The sequence below is a fragment of the Hippoglossus stenolepis genome, chromosome 12 (assembly GCF_022539355.2).
Source record: "Hippoglossus stenolepis isolate QCI-W04-F060 chromosome 12, HSTE1.2, whole genome shotgun sequence".
NCBI lineage: Eukaryota > Metazoa > Chordata > Actinopteri > Pleuronectiformes > Pleuronectidae > Hippoglossus > Hippoglossus stenolepis.
This window is the reverse complement of record NC_061494.1, coordinates 1,880,197-1,894,817: the sequence shown is the minus strand read 5'-3', so window position 1 is coordinate 1,894,817 and position 14,621 is coordinate 1,880,197. Positions and strand designations below refer to the sequence as shown.

The window sequence follows — 14,621 nt, the reverse complement described above, 5'->3', positions numbered from 1 at the left end:
TAGAGGAAATTATTTATTTGAACTGTTTAGAAAGCTGATGTTCTGTGGTGTGTTTTTATCTCGGGCCGCTCAGTTTGAGAGTAAAATCCTAAATTAATAAATAAATTAAAAATCTAATAAATTTGACAATTACTGACTTTTGAGGTGAAAGTCTCCATTTTCTCCAGGCTCTTAATGAATTTATGTAATCATCAATTGTTGCTTAAACTGATACACCTTTTACTTTCGGTTGGAGATATGAAAGCAAATGTAGAAAATGCTCTGCTTACAGTACCTGTACTCATCTTTCCAATCACCTTCTCTCATGTCTCTTCTCAGCCTATAAGCAGCACCTGGTATGACTACTGGGGCGCTGATTATGGCACGTATGGGTACAACCCTTACATTGGAGGTGTTGGTATCCCTGTGGCCAAACCTCCAGTAGCTGCTGAAAAGCCCGGCTCACAGAGTCTGTCAGTCTCCGTGTCACAGGGTGAGTGATAGCTGAAGATGGAGTATTTCTCTTGCCAGCCTTGACCTTCTTAAGTTCATATTTTAGTGTCTTTCCATCTAAGCTTGAACCTCTGTGTGTTACAGCTCTGGATGCCCGCTTAGAAGTGGGCCTTGAGCAGCAGGCTGAACTGATGCTCAAAATGATGGCAACTCTGCAGGCTGACTCCATTCTACAAGCGCTCACCTCAAGCTCATCGACAGGTAACACACCAAACCAAGCTGGGAAGTCTCAGTGCTCGTCTGCGAGTGCTTGTGTCATGGCTGTAAGTTTCTTCTGCCGTCTGACTTTCAGTGAGCCAGACCTCCAATGGCACTGATGACTCCTTGCTGAGGGCTCTCCATGGAGGAGGCTCTCCTCCAGGGAGCAGCCTCATGGTCCAGTCCTCGTCCATTCCCATGCTGAGTGCCTGCTTTAACAAGCTCTTCTCCATGCTGCAGGTCCACCACGTACAGGTCAGGACATGCCCTGTTTGGACCCACTAAATGGAATTATAATAATGACACATTTTGTTATATACATTGATATGTTGTGCTGAGTGGAAGCGTTGAAAATCATATCATTGTGCAAAGGGGCTTTCATTTAGCTTTTTTGGAACTTGTCAACAGAAAAAAAGACTAATGTCAAAATGAAAAAACGTATTAGTGCTAGGACATCTGGATCTTAAGTTTTCAAAGAAAAAAGCTGAGCAATCCGCCCCACTCACAGCCCCTCCCCATTTCCTGTGTTGCAGAAAAAACTGATTTAATTAGAAACGGCTTCATTCAGTTTTTACCTGTTTTAACGGATACACAGTGTCCTGAGTCATCACAACCAACTTTACACTGGAGTTTAGAGAATGAATGACTTTGACATCTATGTAGAATACCTTGTAAACCTAATTAACAAGTCAACAAAACTTTTGAAACCCTTTTCTTCTCCCTCAGTTGGAGTCACTGCTGCAGCTGTGGCTGACGCTCAGTCTAAACACTTGCTCGGGTAACAGTGAAGAGAGCGGCTCGGACATCTTTATGTTCAACGCCAGCCGAGTGCCCACCATCCCGCTCAACCAAGGTCAGGACTCACCCACACACTCTTTCCTCACATACTGTACCTGTGATGTGGAGCTGTAGAAGCTGAGTTTATTACATTGCCTCACATTGTATTGTTTCTGTGTGTATCTGTGTCTGTCCAGCATCTATCAGCAGTTTCCTAACCGTGCTGGCGTGGTACCCCAACACCTCCCTGAGAACCTGGTGTCTGGTGCTGCACTCTCTCACTCTTATGACCAACATGTCAGTCTGCGGTCAGTACCACACATCCACTTGTTTCCTTCTGTGTCTTCAACAAAGTTGTAGAGCTCAGTCAAGACAAATCTTCAGTCGCCCTCTCAAAGAGACACTTTTTCTTAAGTGCGAGAGCTTAGTTATTATGTCTGATCAGTCGAGCGTCTGTCAGTAAATGTGAAATAAAATGTTCATTAATTTAGTCGACATGAGAGAAAGTTACAGATTAAAATGATATAATGAAATATTACAGGAATAGAAGAGCTGAAATGCTTTGTGAATTATGCTTCACCAAATTAGATCTGACACGTCCATTATTAGTAATTTGTCCTAACTCATCCATTTAGGAGCTTCATTTAGCCTTAACACAAATCAGGGATACAGCCGCAGAGTCACATTATTCGTATTAAATTAGACTCTCCTATAATACAGCTCATGTTTTTCATTATTCAAATCTTTTTTGGATGTGAAAGCATCCTTGAATGTTCCATCTAGTTGATGAGCAAAATGCCCCCTGCTCAAACATTCATTACCACAGTAACTTTGACCAGACCAGAACAACCGTGATGGATTACTAATGTCGAGACACATTTAATGTTTCTGCAAGGTGACTTCCAATGTGCAATAAATTAATTGGAAAACAAATCCTTTATGAAAGATCAGAATTTAATCCACACACACTTTGTGCTTGCTGATAAAAAGTAGTCGGTAGTCGCAAGCGAAGAAAATGTAGGAGGTGAAAGTCAAAGGATCGGAATATGTTAATGTTTCTGTACAAGACAGTATAACTTAGATTAATGAATACTATGTTTTTTACTTTGTATATCGCTGGTGTTTAGTGATTTGTATAAAACGTGTGTTTGAACTTCCAGCCTCCAGCAATGGGATGACTTCTCAGGAAAGCACAGCTCAGCAGATGGTGTCTGATCCCACCCTGGTTCATGTCCTGGTGCGCTTCCTGTCCGGCAGCAGCACCAACGGGACGAGCCAGCACACCTCTCAGGTGGGACCCACTGCCACCCAGGCCATGCACGAATTTTTAAGCCGCCTGCAGGTCCACCTGTCCTCCACCTGTCCACAGATGTTCAGTGAATTCCTGCTCAAGCTCATGCACATCCTGTCTACTGAGAGGTAGGCTTTCATTTTTGGGGGAAATTTAGCAATGCTGCTGCTTCAATGTTATAAGCACATTCAGTCATTTTGACTAATAGTGGTCTTTGGGAACTAATGGATCATCTTAATCCTTCAGGGGTCCTTTCCAGTCAGGCCAGGGTCCGCTGGATGCCCAGGTGAAGCTGCTGGAGTTCACTTTAGAGCAAAACTTCGAGGTGGTGTCAGTGGCCACCATCTCCTCTGTCATTGAGTCGATCACATTTTTGGTTCATCACTACATCACCTGCTCTGATAAGGTGGTTTCCCGCAGCGGCTCAGACAGCTCTGTGGGTGCCCGCGCTTGTTTTGGTGGCCTGTTTGCCAACATCATCCGCCCTGGAGATGCAAAGGCTGTCTGTGGAGAGACCAGCCGTGACCAGCTGATGTTCGACCTCCTCAAGCTGGTCAACGTGTTGGTGCAGCTGCCTCTGTCTGGAGACCGAGAGTTCAGTGGGCGGCTGCCGCCGGCTTGCAGCGGAGCTGCTGATAGCAGCGTGTCAGATGAGGAGAAGGTCTGTGGCAGTAAAGAAAGCGTGAGTGGTGGATCCTCGTCCAGTCAGGGTCCTCCTGCCGGTGTGGCAGACCTGGTGCTAGCCAATCAGCAGATAATGAGCCAGATCTTGTCAGCGCTGGGCCAGTGCAACAGCAGTGCCATGGCCATGATCATAGGTAAGACAAACCACAGAAATGTACTGCCTGAGCCTCTAGGTCCTGTCATTTCTACCAAGCGTCTCAGCTTCTTTCAGCTCATTGTTTTGGTTTCATGACCTGTTACTTTATAGTTCTGGTGCATTTAGCTTCTGAAGAGCCAGATGTTTTTCTCAGGAGTTTTTGGAGAACAAAACGGAGCTTAATAAAGGGAGCAAAACTCTAAATAAACTGTTTGCTAACAGGTGCACCTAGGTTATTTTATAAGGTGATAAGTAGGGATGCAAATTTCCTTCATCAGTAGTCGGACAAAATCAGTTTATTGATAACGATTAATGAAAGTCTTTTCCATAATTATATGCAATATATGAAATTTTAAAGGCTGTTCATGGAAATTGATTATTCCTTGACATCGTAATTAATAATGTGTCTGTATTTTGTCTGCAGCCGTTTAGGAGAGTCATAAGTTACACAGCAATACTGAGCATTAATCTCTGAGTGTATTGAATTGAGCAACTTATTGCTTATCAATTCAAAAAGGATGAATTTTGTTATTTCTACACACCTTTCTTTAACCTCTGCATAACCTGCAGTACATTCAGAAGCAGGATTATGCAGGTGTTGGGGTCAGTTGATAAATAATGACAATTAATTTGTCGATATTTGATGGAACCAGTGAACAGAAGACAAAAATCTGACATCAGGAAGATAAAAGTTTTTGTTCTGATGCCAGCTGACTGTCCTCTCTGGTCTCCAGGAGCCAGTGGTCTCCATCTGACCAAACATGAAAACTTCCATGGGGGTCTGGATGCAATCTCAGTGGGTGACGGCCTCTTCACTATCCTCACCACCCTCAGTAAGAGGGCCACCTCAGTCCAGGTCATGTTACAGCCCATCCTCACGTACATGGCCTGTGGCTACATGGGCAGACAGGTAAGCGTCAAACTGATGTGTTTGGGCTTTGATAATTTGATACTAAAATACTTCTTGAATAAATGCAACAAGTAGCCCAGTGCCATATCTGTGTACATGTGTTTTGTAGGGGTCTCTTTCCACATGTCAGCTGTCGGAGCCTCTTCTGTGGTTCATCCTCCGAGTGTTGGACACCAGCGAGGCTCTCAAGGCCTTCCATGATATGGGTATGTGAATATATATATAACACCTCATTGTGCTATTTTACTCAGCTTTACTTACCCAAACCTTTTAAATGATTTTACTATTATTGGGGCCGTAGTTCTACCAAGCCATACCAAGAACAGTATTTTTGCACTGCACTGCTTAGCACAGTAGCGTTTACCTGATCCGTTAATGGAGATCTTATGCTAACTCTGTGATAAACACATTTCTTATTTTCTTCACAAACCAGTCAAATGGAAAAACTTTTAGTCCAAGCGACAAAAGTTGAACTTAATTAATATGAAGACATTTTGAAACCTTGAATGTTAAGTGAACAAATCTTTTTTCCCTAACCAGGTGGTGTGCAGTTGATCTGCAACAACATGGTGACCAGCACCCGGGCTATAGTGAACACAGCACGCAGCATGGTGTCCACCATCATGAAGTTCTTGGACTCAGGCCCTGGAAAGGCAGCGGATGGCAACCTCAAAGCCAGAGTGATGACCTCAGAGCCAGACAACGCCGAGGGACTCCACAACTTTGCCCCTTTAGGTGCCTTTCAGTTACATGCAGCTCAGTCTGTTACATTCACTGGGATGATATTTTTACAAAAATAAACCAAACAAACTTGCACAAACTCTTTTCTAATTGTACATTTGTCGCTTCATAGGCACGATCACATCCAGCAGCCCCACAGCGCAGCCAGCTGAGGTCCTCCTTCAGGCCACGCCGCCGCACCGCCGGGCCCGCTCAGCAGCCTGGTCCTACATTTTCTTGCCAGAGGAGGCCTGGTGTGACCTCACCATTCACCTTCCTGCTGCTGTGCTGCTGAAGGAGCTCCACATCCAGCCACACCTCGCTTCACTAGCCAGTGAGTGACGACGGATATACACTAGCAGTTGACATTTTTACAACTCTCCCATTTCTCCTGTTTTTACTGAAGTTTCAGCAGCTTCCATTTCATAATGCACCATTGTGATTTTACTGTATCATTACTGTATCTTTTGAAAAGTGTATTTTCACCTCACCTGGATGAAAACTCATCTGTCATTCCTTGTGTAATTGTCTTTACCACACAGCCTGCCCATCCTCAGTCTCAGTAGAGATCAGCGCTGACGGGGTCAACATGTTGCCCCTCTCGACACCAGTCGTCACCAGCGGCCTGACGTACATAAAGATACAGCTGGTGAAGGCGGAGGTTGCCTCTGCCGTTTGCCTGAGGCTGCACCGGCCTCGGGATGCCAACACCCTGGGTCTGTCTCAGATTAAACTCTTGGGCCTGACAGCGTTTGGTAACACTTCCTCTGCAACTGTCAACAACCCCTTCCTGCCTTCTGAGGACCAGGTCTCCAAAACAAGGTACAATGACCCGATCCTGGTTTGAGATTATATCCATGTGGACGAGGTGTGGGTATCATTCTAACCTTTCCCCTTTTCCTGTACAGCATTGGATGGCTGCGTCTGCTCCACCACTGCCTGACGCATGTCAGCGACCTAGAGGCCATGATGGCCAGTGCTGCAGCCCCCACCGCTAACCTGCTGCAGACTTGCGCAGCACTACTCATGTCACCTTACTGTGGCATGCACTCGCCCAACATCGAGGCCGTCCTAGTCAAGATCGGCCTGCAGTCGACGCGCATCGGACTCAAACTCATTGACATTCTGCTGAGGAACTGTGCTGCCTCTGGCACAGACCCAGGCAGTAAGTCACACACAGTTTTAATCCACAGTACCTTTTAAAAACAGTCAAAAAATCTTAATCTATCTGAATAAAGGCTGTAAATATGTGTTTAGATTAGGTTGGTAGGTTTTGAAAGACTTGGATGCTTTGGCCCTCTAGTTAGTACAAGTGTTTTTGTGCTGCTTCATTTGATCAATTTGCTCACCATGAAATTGTAAATACCCCACCCCAAACACAAGGAAAGTACCATGAGCAAAAACCTACAGATCAATGTTGAAAAATGATTTAAAACTTGTCTGTTGAATTTAGTTCAAAAGGGTTAAAAAATAATTATCTATCATAAACACCATCCCTATCTTTGCTCCTCTCTTTGTAGATTTGAACAGTCCTCTGCTGTTTGGACGACTAAACGGTCTCTCCTCAGACTCCACCATCGATATTCTGTACCAGCTTGGCACCACACAGGACCCAGGAACCAAAGACAGGTACATCCACATTTTGTTTTTACCTTGACTCAAATGTCCTCAATCTTCCCTCATTGCGAAGAACAACCAATGAGGAACTGTTTTCTGTCAAGGTTATATTCCAGACAGACTTATAGGCTAACAGTAAAAAGTGTCCTTACACATATTTTACTGTCACATGTTTGTAAGGTGCTAAGTAAAAAAATACAAAAATGTATCGTTGTTATGAGTTATTTATCCAAGCTTGCTCTGAATCTAAACCCCCCAGGATCGAGGCTCTCCTTCAGTGGGTTCATGACTCTTCACGGGTGGCAGCCCACAAGATGAGCAGCCCCATGGGATACACTGGGGCCGGCGCTGGCTCTTCCTCTGCTTCTCTGAGAGAGTACGGCCTCCTCATGCCTTCACCCTCTCACCTCCACTGTGTGGCAGCCATCCTGTGGCACAGCTACGAGCTGCCTGTTGACTATGACCTACCTGCACTGCTCAACAGAGAGCTCTTTGAGTAAGTATATACATACATGTGCATATTATATATTTAGAGAGAGTATAAACATGTAAATTTAGTCTGTATACATGAAATCTGAATCTGAGCTGTTACACATTCACCACATTATTTTATGTTCACTAAGAAAATTGTTGTTTTTAGAAAATTTGATCCAGGAAGCATTTAAGTTCAAACTGATGAAGAATGTGGCCACATGCGTCACAGACCACCGTGGTTTCACGTCTTAATAAACACAAGTTATAGATAAGACAATCTTACAATGTTGTAACATTTCAATAAGATTTTCAATACAAGTAAAGTCTAAGTGAAATATTCAAATTCAACATTGAGCACCAGCGCAGCACAAGGTTAAATATGCCCACACAGAGATTAATTGTGCGTCTTGTTCGACTTTGTGAAGAGTGATATAATTAATGCATCATTTATCATCTCTTAAGCACAATGAATTAAATGAAATCAGCAGAATAAAAAACAGGATGCACTATTTAAAGCAATTGAATGTGGTTGAGGAGGAATGAGCAGAGCTCACCTAAAAGCAATCGTTCATCTTCGAGGTACAATAAATATGCCTATAAATGTCTTTGGCAATTAGCCCAGCCATTGCTGAGGCTGAGGACAGATTGAATGACTTTGTCAAATGTACTGTAGGGCAAATAGTAAGGCTGGCCTGTAATTCTAAGCATGTTTCAAGGTTAGACTTTAATATCAACTTTGTTATTCCTGTTTGATGATGCAGCCCTTAAAAGCTGAATTTCATAAATTCCTGTTTGTTTATTGATTCAATTTATTGCCCTTCCCTCCAGGCTGCTGTATAATTGGTCCATGTCGTTGCCATGCAACATTGTGTTGAAAAAGGCAGTGGACAGCCTGCTGTGCTCCATGTGTCACATACACCCCAGCTACTTCTCTTTGCTGATGTCCTGGATGGGGGTCGTCTCAGTGTCCAACGCCAGCCACTCTCAGGCCCAGCACTGCCGTCTCTCCATGACCGACGACGGCAAAAAGCAGCATGATGCCAATACCAATGCCTCAGGACTTACTGATGATTCCAAGCACGCAAGATGCCCCACGAATCTGTCCGAGTCCCAGTTAACCACACTGGCAGCCGCCTCCCAGTCTCCAGGAGCCATAGAGCAGCTGCTGGACTCAGGCTTACCCTCGCTGCTGGTTCGCAGCCTGGCCCAGTTCTGCGTCGGCCTCTTGGCTAGTGCCGACCTCCCTTTGCCTGCTGCTCAGTCCGAGCGAAGACACCAGCACAACTACCACTCATCCTCACACAGTCGGCCACCTCTGGCTCCAGAGCTGGTCGCGCCGGTGCTGCGCTTCCTCATAGAAGTAGGCAACAGTCACGCCATGAAAGACTGGTTAGGTGGTCCTGAAGTCAACCCTCTGTGGACGGCGCTGCTTTTCCTGCTGTGCCATTCCAGTGCCAGTGCTGGTGCCAATGCGAGTTGTCAGTCTCTGCGCTCAGGGTCTGCAGCAGCTCCACCTCCACCCCAGCCTCAGCTTTCAGGGTCACGCTACTCTCTGGCATCTTCTGGGCAAGCTGGAGGGCTCACCACCCAGCAGAGGACAGCTCTTGAGAATGCCACTGTGGCCTTCTTTCTCCAGTGTATCTCCTGCCACCCGAACAACCAGCGGCTCATGGCACAGGTCTCCTCCTTCATGCCATCACTCGCTTTATTTAAGACACTAGAAATTGAGATTTGACATCTTAGATATATATTTTCTGACTTGTTTATAACCCAAAGCAGCCATAGACTATAGCTATATTAATTACTGTTAGTCTTGTATTAATATTTGTGTGCTAATATTTTAATCATGTAGAAACCATGTACAATACATTTTTTCATTGAGATGTATTCATCAGTCTCAGTAATAATTTGTTTTCTGGCTGCAGGTTCTCTGTGAGCTCTTCCAGTCTGCACCCCAGCGAGGCAACGTGCCGATCTCTGGAAACATCTCAGGCTTCATTCGACGGCTTTTCCTGCAGCTCATGCTTGAGGACGAGAAGGTCACAGTCTTCCTACAGTCTCCCTGTCCGGTTGGTTCATTTTCTCTCTTCTTCTCCTTCTCAGATTAGAAAGAAATGCCAGTTGGACTCCCAAAGAATAAATCTATTTTCTTTTCATTTGCACATCACTACAGGGATTGTGTGTTGGATTTGAGTGATACAAAAACGCAGACAACCTATAACTCAATGTGCCTGAGTGCCTTCTGTGTAGACACATAGAGCATCAGAGCTAATACTGCTGCTCTGCTAACTTGGTGCTCCTGATTTGCATTCTGTTTAAACATGGTGTTAGTTTTGTGTTCTTTATTATTGGGAACCCATTTATAAAGACTGCGTTTACAAATCTTTTTGTTTGATGCTCCAATTAACAAGATGTGTTATTTTATGCATCTTCAGACAATCGCTATACCACCCTCAGTGTCCTCATAAAAGTGAGGAGATGTTGGCTATAATGAACAATGCAATCCCAAAGCAATCGTTAAAAAGCAGTTCCTCTTCTCTCTAATCTCCCCACCTTTCTAACGGTTTCATCATGGCATGAATCACTGAAAATGGTGTTATTTATTTAAAACAGGGTAGCTCGGATATAACATAAACCTCTTAGTGTTGCATCATTTAATATGGAAACAATGTAAAATGTGTAAACGGTGTGTTGTACTACGAACTACTTAAGGAAAATTTGAGGAGATGTGATATAATACTCTTTTCCAAATGCATAACATCCAGATGGGAAAATTAGGTTATATGATATCATACATTCTGGGCTTTGTCACATAACTTGCATGAAAAGGAGTGCCTAAGAATACGGCACAAACAGTTAGTGTAGTACTAAGTGTAAATGACTGATGTAGTATTCAGCTGTGACCACAAGGGGACACTGCAGCAGTATGAAGCAGGGGCCTCCCTCCCTAAACAGTGGTCCACTCAGACTGAAATGGCCATGATATTTTATATCGATTTTTACTCTACTGAGAGTATTACTCTGTGACCCCCTCCTCCTACAGCCTCTCCATGAGGTCAGAATGTTCACAAGTGCACAAGAAAATCTGATCAAACGTTTTAGTCTCTCTAGATATGATAGTGTCAGTCTCAGGGTCAGTTGGTTGGTCCAGCGCTCTGTCCACCACTGCAGTCCAAACTGGAATATCTGTTATTGGAGTAAAAGCATTTATTGTCCTTCCTTTGACCCCTTGAGTTTCCAGACATTTGTAGTTCTCTTTACATCTAGTTCCTTCATCAGGTGAAGATTTCCATTTGTCCAGTACTTTATGACCACTTACCTGCAAATATTATTCCCATCAACAGCCTGAACTTGGTTGGTCGACATGGTAAAAATTATACCTGTTGAATAAAAGCATGTTAGCATTTAGTTCATTGCAAACACAGGCACATACATGCTGGAAATCCCAAGATCCACAGCTTTTCCAGAGGAAAGGTTTCTGATTTTGCAGTGAAATCCAGAGATTAACCAATATTCAGCCCTCATATTTTCATGAGAAAAAACACCACAGTTTAGTCAGAATCTCTCTCAGGAATTTAATAGCATAGACATATTAAAACCTTTTCAAAAACAATAGAAAGGTCCATATCTGATGAGAAAAGGACCTATATTGACCATATATTCACACAATGGTTTTACCTTCAGCACACAAAGTTCCTGGAGCTCATCATTATGTTTGAGAAATAATTTGTTGTGTATCTTCTGTTCTTAGTTATACAAAGGACGCATCAATGCAACAAGCCACCTGATCCAGCATCCCATGTATGGCGCAGGCCACAAGTACCGCACCCTCCATCTGCCCATCTCCACCACGCTGGCTGAAGTCCTGGACCGGGTGTCTGGTAAGTTTAAGTGAGGAGGGCATGTTGCATATGTGTGTCAAATCACACTCTGGATGTTGAGACTGTGGGAGACACACACCCTCAAAGACAAAAAAACGAGGTATAATCAGAACAGTGGATTTGGAGAATGGTTACAGCCCTAATGTACCATGAGCCAGACTTCGAAACGAAAACAGGTTAAAAAGGAACAGCTCTTGTGTATATTCATACGTCTGTCTAGTAATAAAAATAGTCTTTAATTGATATAAGAACAAATTTGTAGGAACGTTGTTGGGGTGTCTATGTAGTTAAAATACATTATATAACCAACACATTTGTTAGATTTTCTTTTGGGCTATTAATTTGAGAGTCGTCTCTCTCTCTTTGTATTTCATTTGTTGCTGTCCAACTAAGTTCTAACGCCCAAGAAAAGCTCATAATCATCATGCTTAAACATATTCTTGTGTGGTACAATAATGTATGGTTACAGTGCAAACAGGAACTGCTCACAGCAAATGCAATGAATCACTTTACAATGTAGATGCACTGAGATCTTATGAAACGCATAAACAAAAACTGGGCTATGAGCATAGCTGTGCTCACTGTCTCCATGGCAACATCATACCTCTTGTAGGCATCAGCCACATGGATGGAGAGATGGAGCCCTTATAGGGAATTTGTATCCTATTTGAAAAATGGATGAAAATTTTGAAGATTTTAACTCATAACACACTCTCCTCTTTCCATCCATATACACATGATAATATTAATTAAGAAACCTATGGGCATACAAGCAATAAAATTCAAAATAAAATTTTTCATGTAAAACACACTAGTGTCAACTCGGATCCTGAATCAATGAACCAGTACATTGCTTTACTCGCAAGTCAGAAAGGTTGGATACCATTGTTCTAAGCTGCATTGTCACTCTTCCTCTTCCATTCTTTTCCATATTGTAAGTGGATGCAGCAACAAACAACAAAGTTTTGCATGACTACCATAATTCAATTTCTTTTACAATTGACTGCTAAATCATTGAATTTTTAAAAAACATGTGTGTGTGAGACAGACGCAACATCTACTGCCGGTGTCTTTATGTAGATTCTAATCTTGCAGATTCTAATAGAAAATCTCTACTCTTTTCAACTCGCAAATTTTTGTTTTTTCAAGGAAAAATAACTCATCTGTCTCATTGTGTCTTCATCATACACACAGACACACCCAGCATTACAGCCAAGCTGATCAACGAGCAGAAGGAGGACAAGGAGAAGAAGAACCACGAGGAGAGGGAGAAGATGAAAGCAGACAGCGGCTTCCAAGACAACTACAGTGTTGTTGTGGCCTCAGGTACTTGGTTCTGTTCCTAACCCTAACCCCCCATTGGCCATTCATTAGCTTATTAGCTAACCCCAGCTGGTTACCATATCTTGTCCAATCTGTACACAGCTATCAAAGGAAAAGGGAAATTGAGTAGATTGTTTACCCACAAATATCCCACAAAAGTGTTTTTTCAGTAGAGTCCTCAGGGGCTGACACCATTGGAAGTGAGGACAAGTGGTGATTTTCAAAAGAAACACAGCTACTTCAAAGCAAGGTCTAAAGCAGACATGTACTAAGGCTGCACAATTCACCGTGCAAGAATAAAATAAAAAGTAATTGCAATAATAAAAGCCAGATGCTGTGACAGTTGCATTTTGACAAAAGAAGCAGAAATCAAAGCATCCACTTATTTGCTTTTAACAATGAGATTGTGTCTCAAGATGTCAGAGGAACTCTACTGATTTATAAATATAAAAAAATCCTATATCTGGGGTTCTGTTGCATCGATATTGATGTTGACCTGAACCAAACCCAAGTCAAATCTTCAGGCTTTGGTCAGGTGAAGGTTGGTTGTGATTTTGTTCCTCCACAACTCCTTCACTTAAAGAGTGCCAAAATTGCACCTGCACAAAGCTCTGTTCTGCATTATGACTGTTTGAACTGTTAGCAACAATGGAGAAAGCAGTGTCCATAGATTTGCAACACCTTTTGCTGACAATCATACAATGTAATATGTTTCATTTGATGCAATCAATAAATCTGATTTATAGTAATGTCATAATGGCACACTTTATCAGCTGTTGGTAGCTTCCAAGATCAATATTTGGATCAAAATCAAAAATGAACCTTGAGTTCTGTGGGCAAGAACAAAATTTGCAGAATCTGGATGTGTCCTTAATGACTGTCTCTGCTATCAGGCTTAAAGTCCCAGTCCAAACGGGCTCTGTCAACCCCTCCCCGACCTCCATCAAGGCGGGGACGTGTGATGAGCGACAAGTTGACTGCTTCATCTGGTGTGGACCCCTCAGCCAAAACCATTAGTGTGCCTGTCTTCCACCTCTACCACAAGCTGCTTCCAGGTACTAAATGTGCAGATGCAAAGTTAACATGCTCACTCAGGTCTGGCAGCAGGGGTTTGGGGTTTGTTCTGTGTTAAACACTCAAATTCAGCAGCCATAGCTCTTGTACGAAGTGGATTTTTGTATTTACCCTATCAGGTCAGCCCCTTCCTCCTGAGATGACCCTGGCCCAGCTACTGACGCTCCTGTATGACCGTAAGCAGCCACAGGGATACCAGTCCATCAATTTGACAGTCAAACTGGGCTCCAAGGTCATCTCTGACCCTGGCCTTTCCAAGACGGACTCCTTCAAGAGGCTACGCACTGAAAAAGGTAAAAAAAAAAACTTTGTGTTAGGCTCAAATAAGATTTAAGTCAAGTTTTCTTTTTCACATTTCTTTTCAGTTGAGCATGTCACCAAATCTAAAAATATGAATGAGTTTAAAATTTAAACTAAATATTGGCCTAATGTGTGAACATTGTCGAATTTATCAACATTAAATATCAATGTCATCCTCGGCACAACAAAGGGGGTTTCTGCTTTAGTTGTGCAAATACCTTGGTGTTGCTGTCTTTTGTGTACCTGTCATTCAAGTGCACATCACTGCGTCCTTGTTCTCTGGGAAATCACTATATTTAACCCTCAATTGTCTGACAACCCATTATCTGGAGCTACTGCCCAAGATAAGACCTATTTCTGCGCGAAACACTGGGGTCTGTCTCTTCCATGTTTTCCTGATGTTTTTAGTGTTTTGCTGTGGCATTGTTTCAGTATTTCAGTGATTATTTTGACAGCACTACTGCCTTTATAAATATTCCCACAAATACAGTCAATGCTGTGGTTGTTCGGTTCTTAATCTGACACAAGTCCCGCTCCCATTCTTGGACCATAAGTTCTGCACCTGAGCAAGCAGCGACACCGAGATACCACTCATCATGTGGCCTCCACCCATTAATCCATCAGCTACTGGACCTGTTAAGGACCATAAATTGGACTTACTCCAACACAGAACCATTTGAATGGAAGAGAAGGAAGGACACTTTGTTAGACCTTTTTGTCATTGGAAATCAAGTGAATATATAG

The 14,621-nt window shown here is 43.0% G+C and overlaps 1 protein-coding gene across 8 annotated transcripts in view; it reads left to right on the top strand.

Annotated features, from left to right (window-relative positions):
• birc6 (baculoviral IAP repeat containing 6) overlaps nt 1-14,621 on the top strand; it is a 104,748-nt gene that overhangs the window by 33,241 nt on the left and 56,886 nt on the right. For 7 of the 8 annotated variants that reach the window (XM_035172704.2, XM_035172705.2, XM_035172703.2 and 4 more), the window contains exons 39-59: nt 319-472; nt 577-693; nt 785-945; nt 1,417-1,543; nt 1,665-1,775; nt 2,628-2,886; nt 3,005-3,576; nt 4,313-4,488; nt 4,598-4,694; nt 5,029-5,223; nt 5,342-5,542; nt 5,751-6,030; nt 6,117-6,373; nt 6,729-6,837; nt 7,085-7,321; nt 8,128-8,977; nt 9,225-9,368; nt 11,051-11,180; nt 12,375-12,506; nt 13,397-13,558; nt 13,697-13,870. In XM_035172704.2, the coding sequence (XP_035028595.2) occupies nt 319-472; nt 577-693; nt 785-945; nt 1,417-1,543; nt 1,665-1,775; nt 2,628-2,886; nt 3,005-3,576; nt 4,313-4,488; nt 4,598-4,694; nt 5,029-5,223; nt 5,342-5,542; nt 5,751-6,030; nt 6,117-6,373; nt 6,729-6,837; nt 7,085-7,321; nt 8,128-8,977; nt 9,225-9,368; nt 11,051-11,180; nt 12,375-12,506; nt 13,397-13,558; nt 13,697-13,870 (4,645 nt within the window). The remainder of the gene's footprint in view (nt 1-318; nt 473-576; nt 694-784; nt 946-1,416; nt 1,544-1,664; nt 1,776-2,627; nt 2,887-3,004; nt 3,577-4,312; nt 4,489-4,597; nt 4,695-5,028; nt 5,224-5,341; nt 5,543-5,750; nt 6,031-6,116; nt 6,374-6,728; nt 6,838-7,084; nt 7,322-8,127; nt 8,978-9,224; nt 9,369-11,050; nt 11,181-12,374; nt 12,507-13,396; nt 13,559-13,696; nt 13,871-14,621) is intronic. The other variant, XM_035172709.2, reaches the window with a different exon arrangement.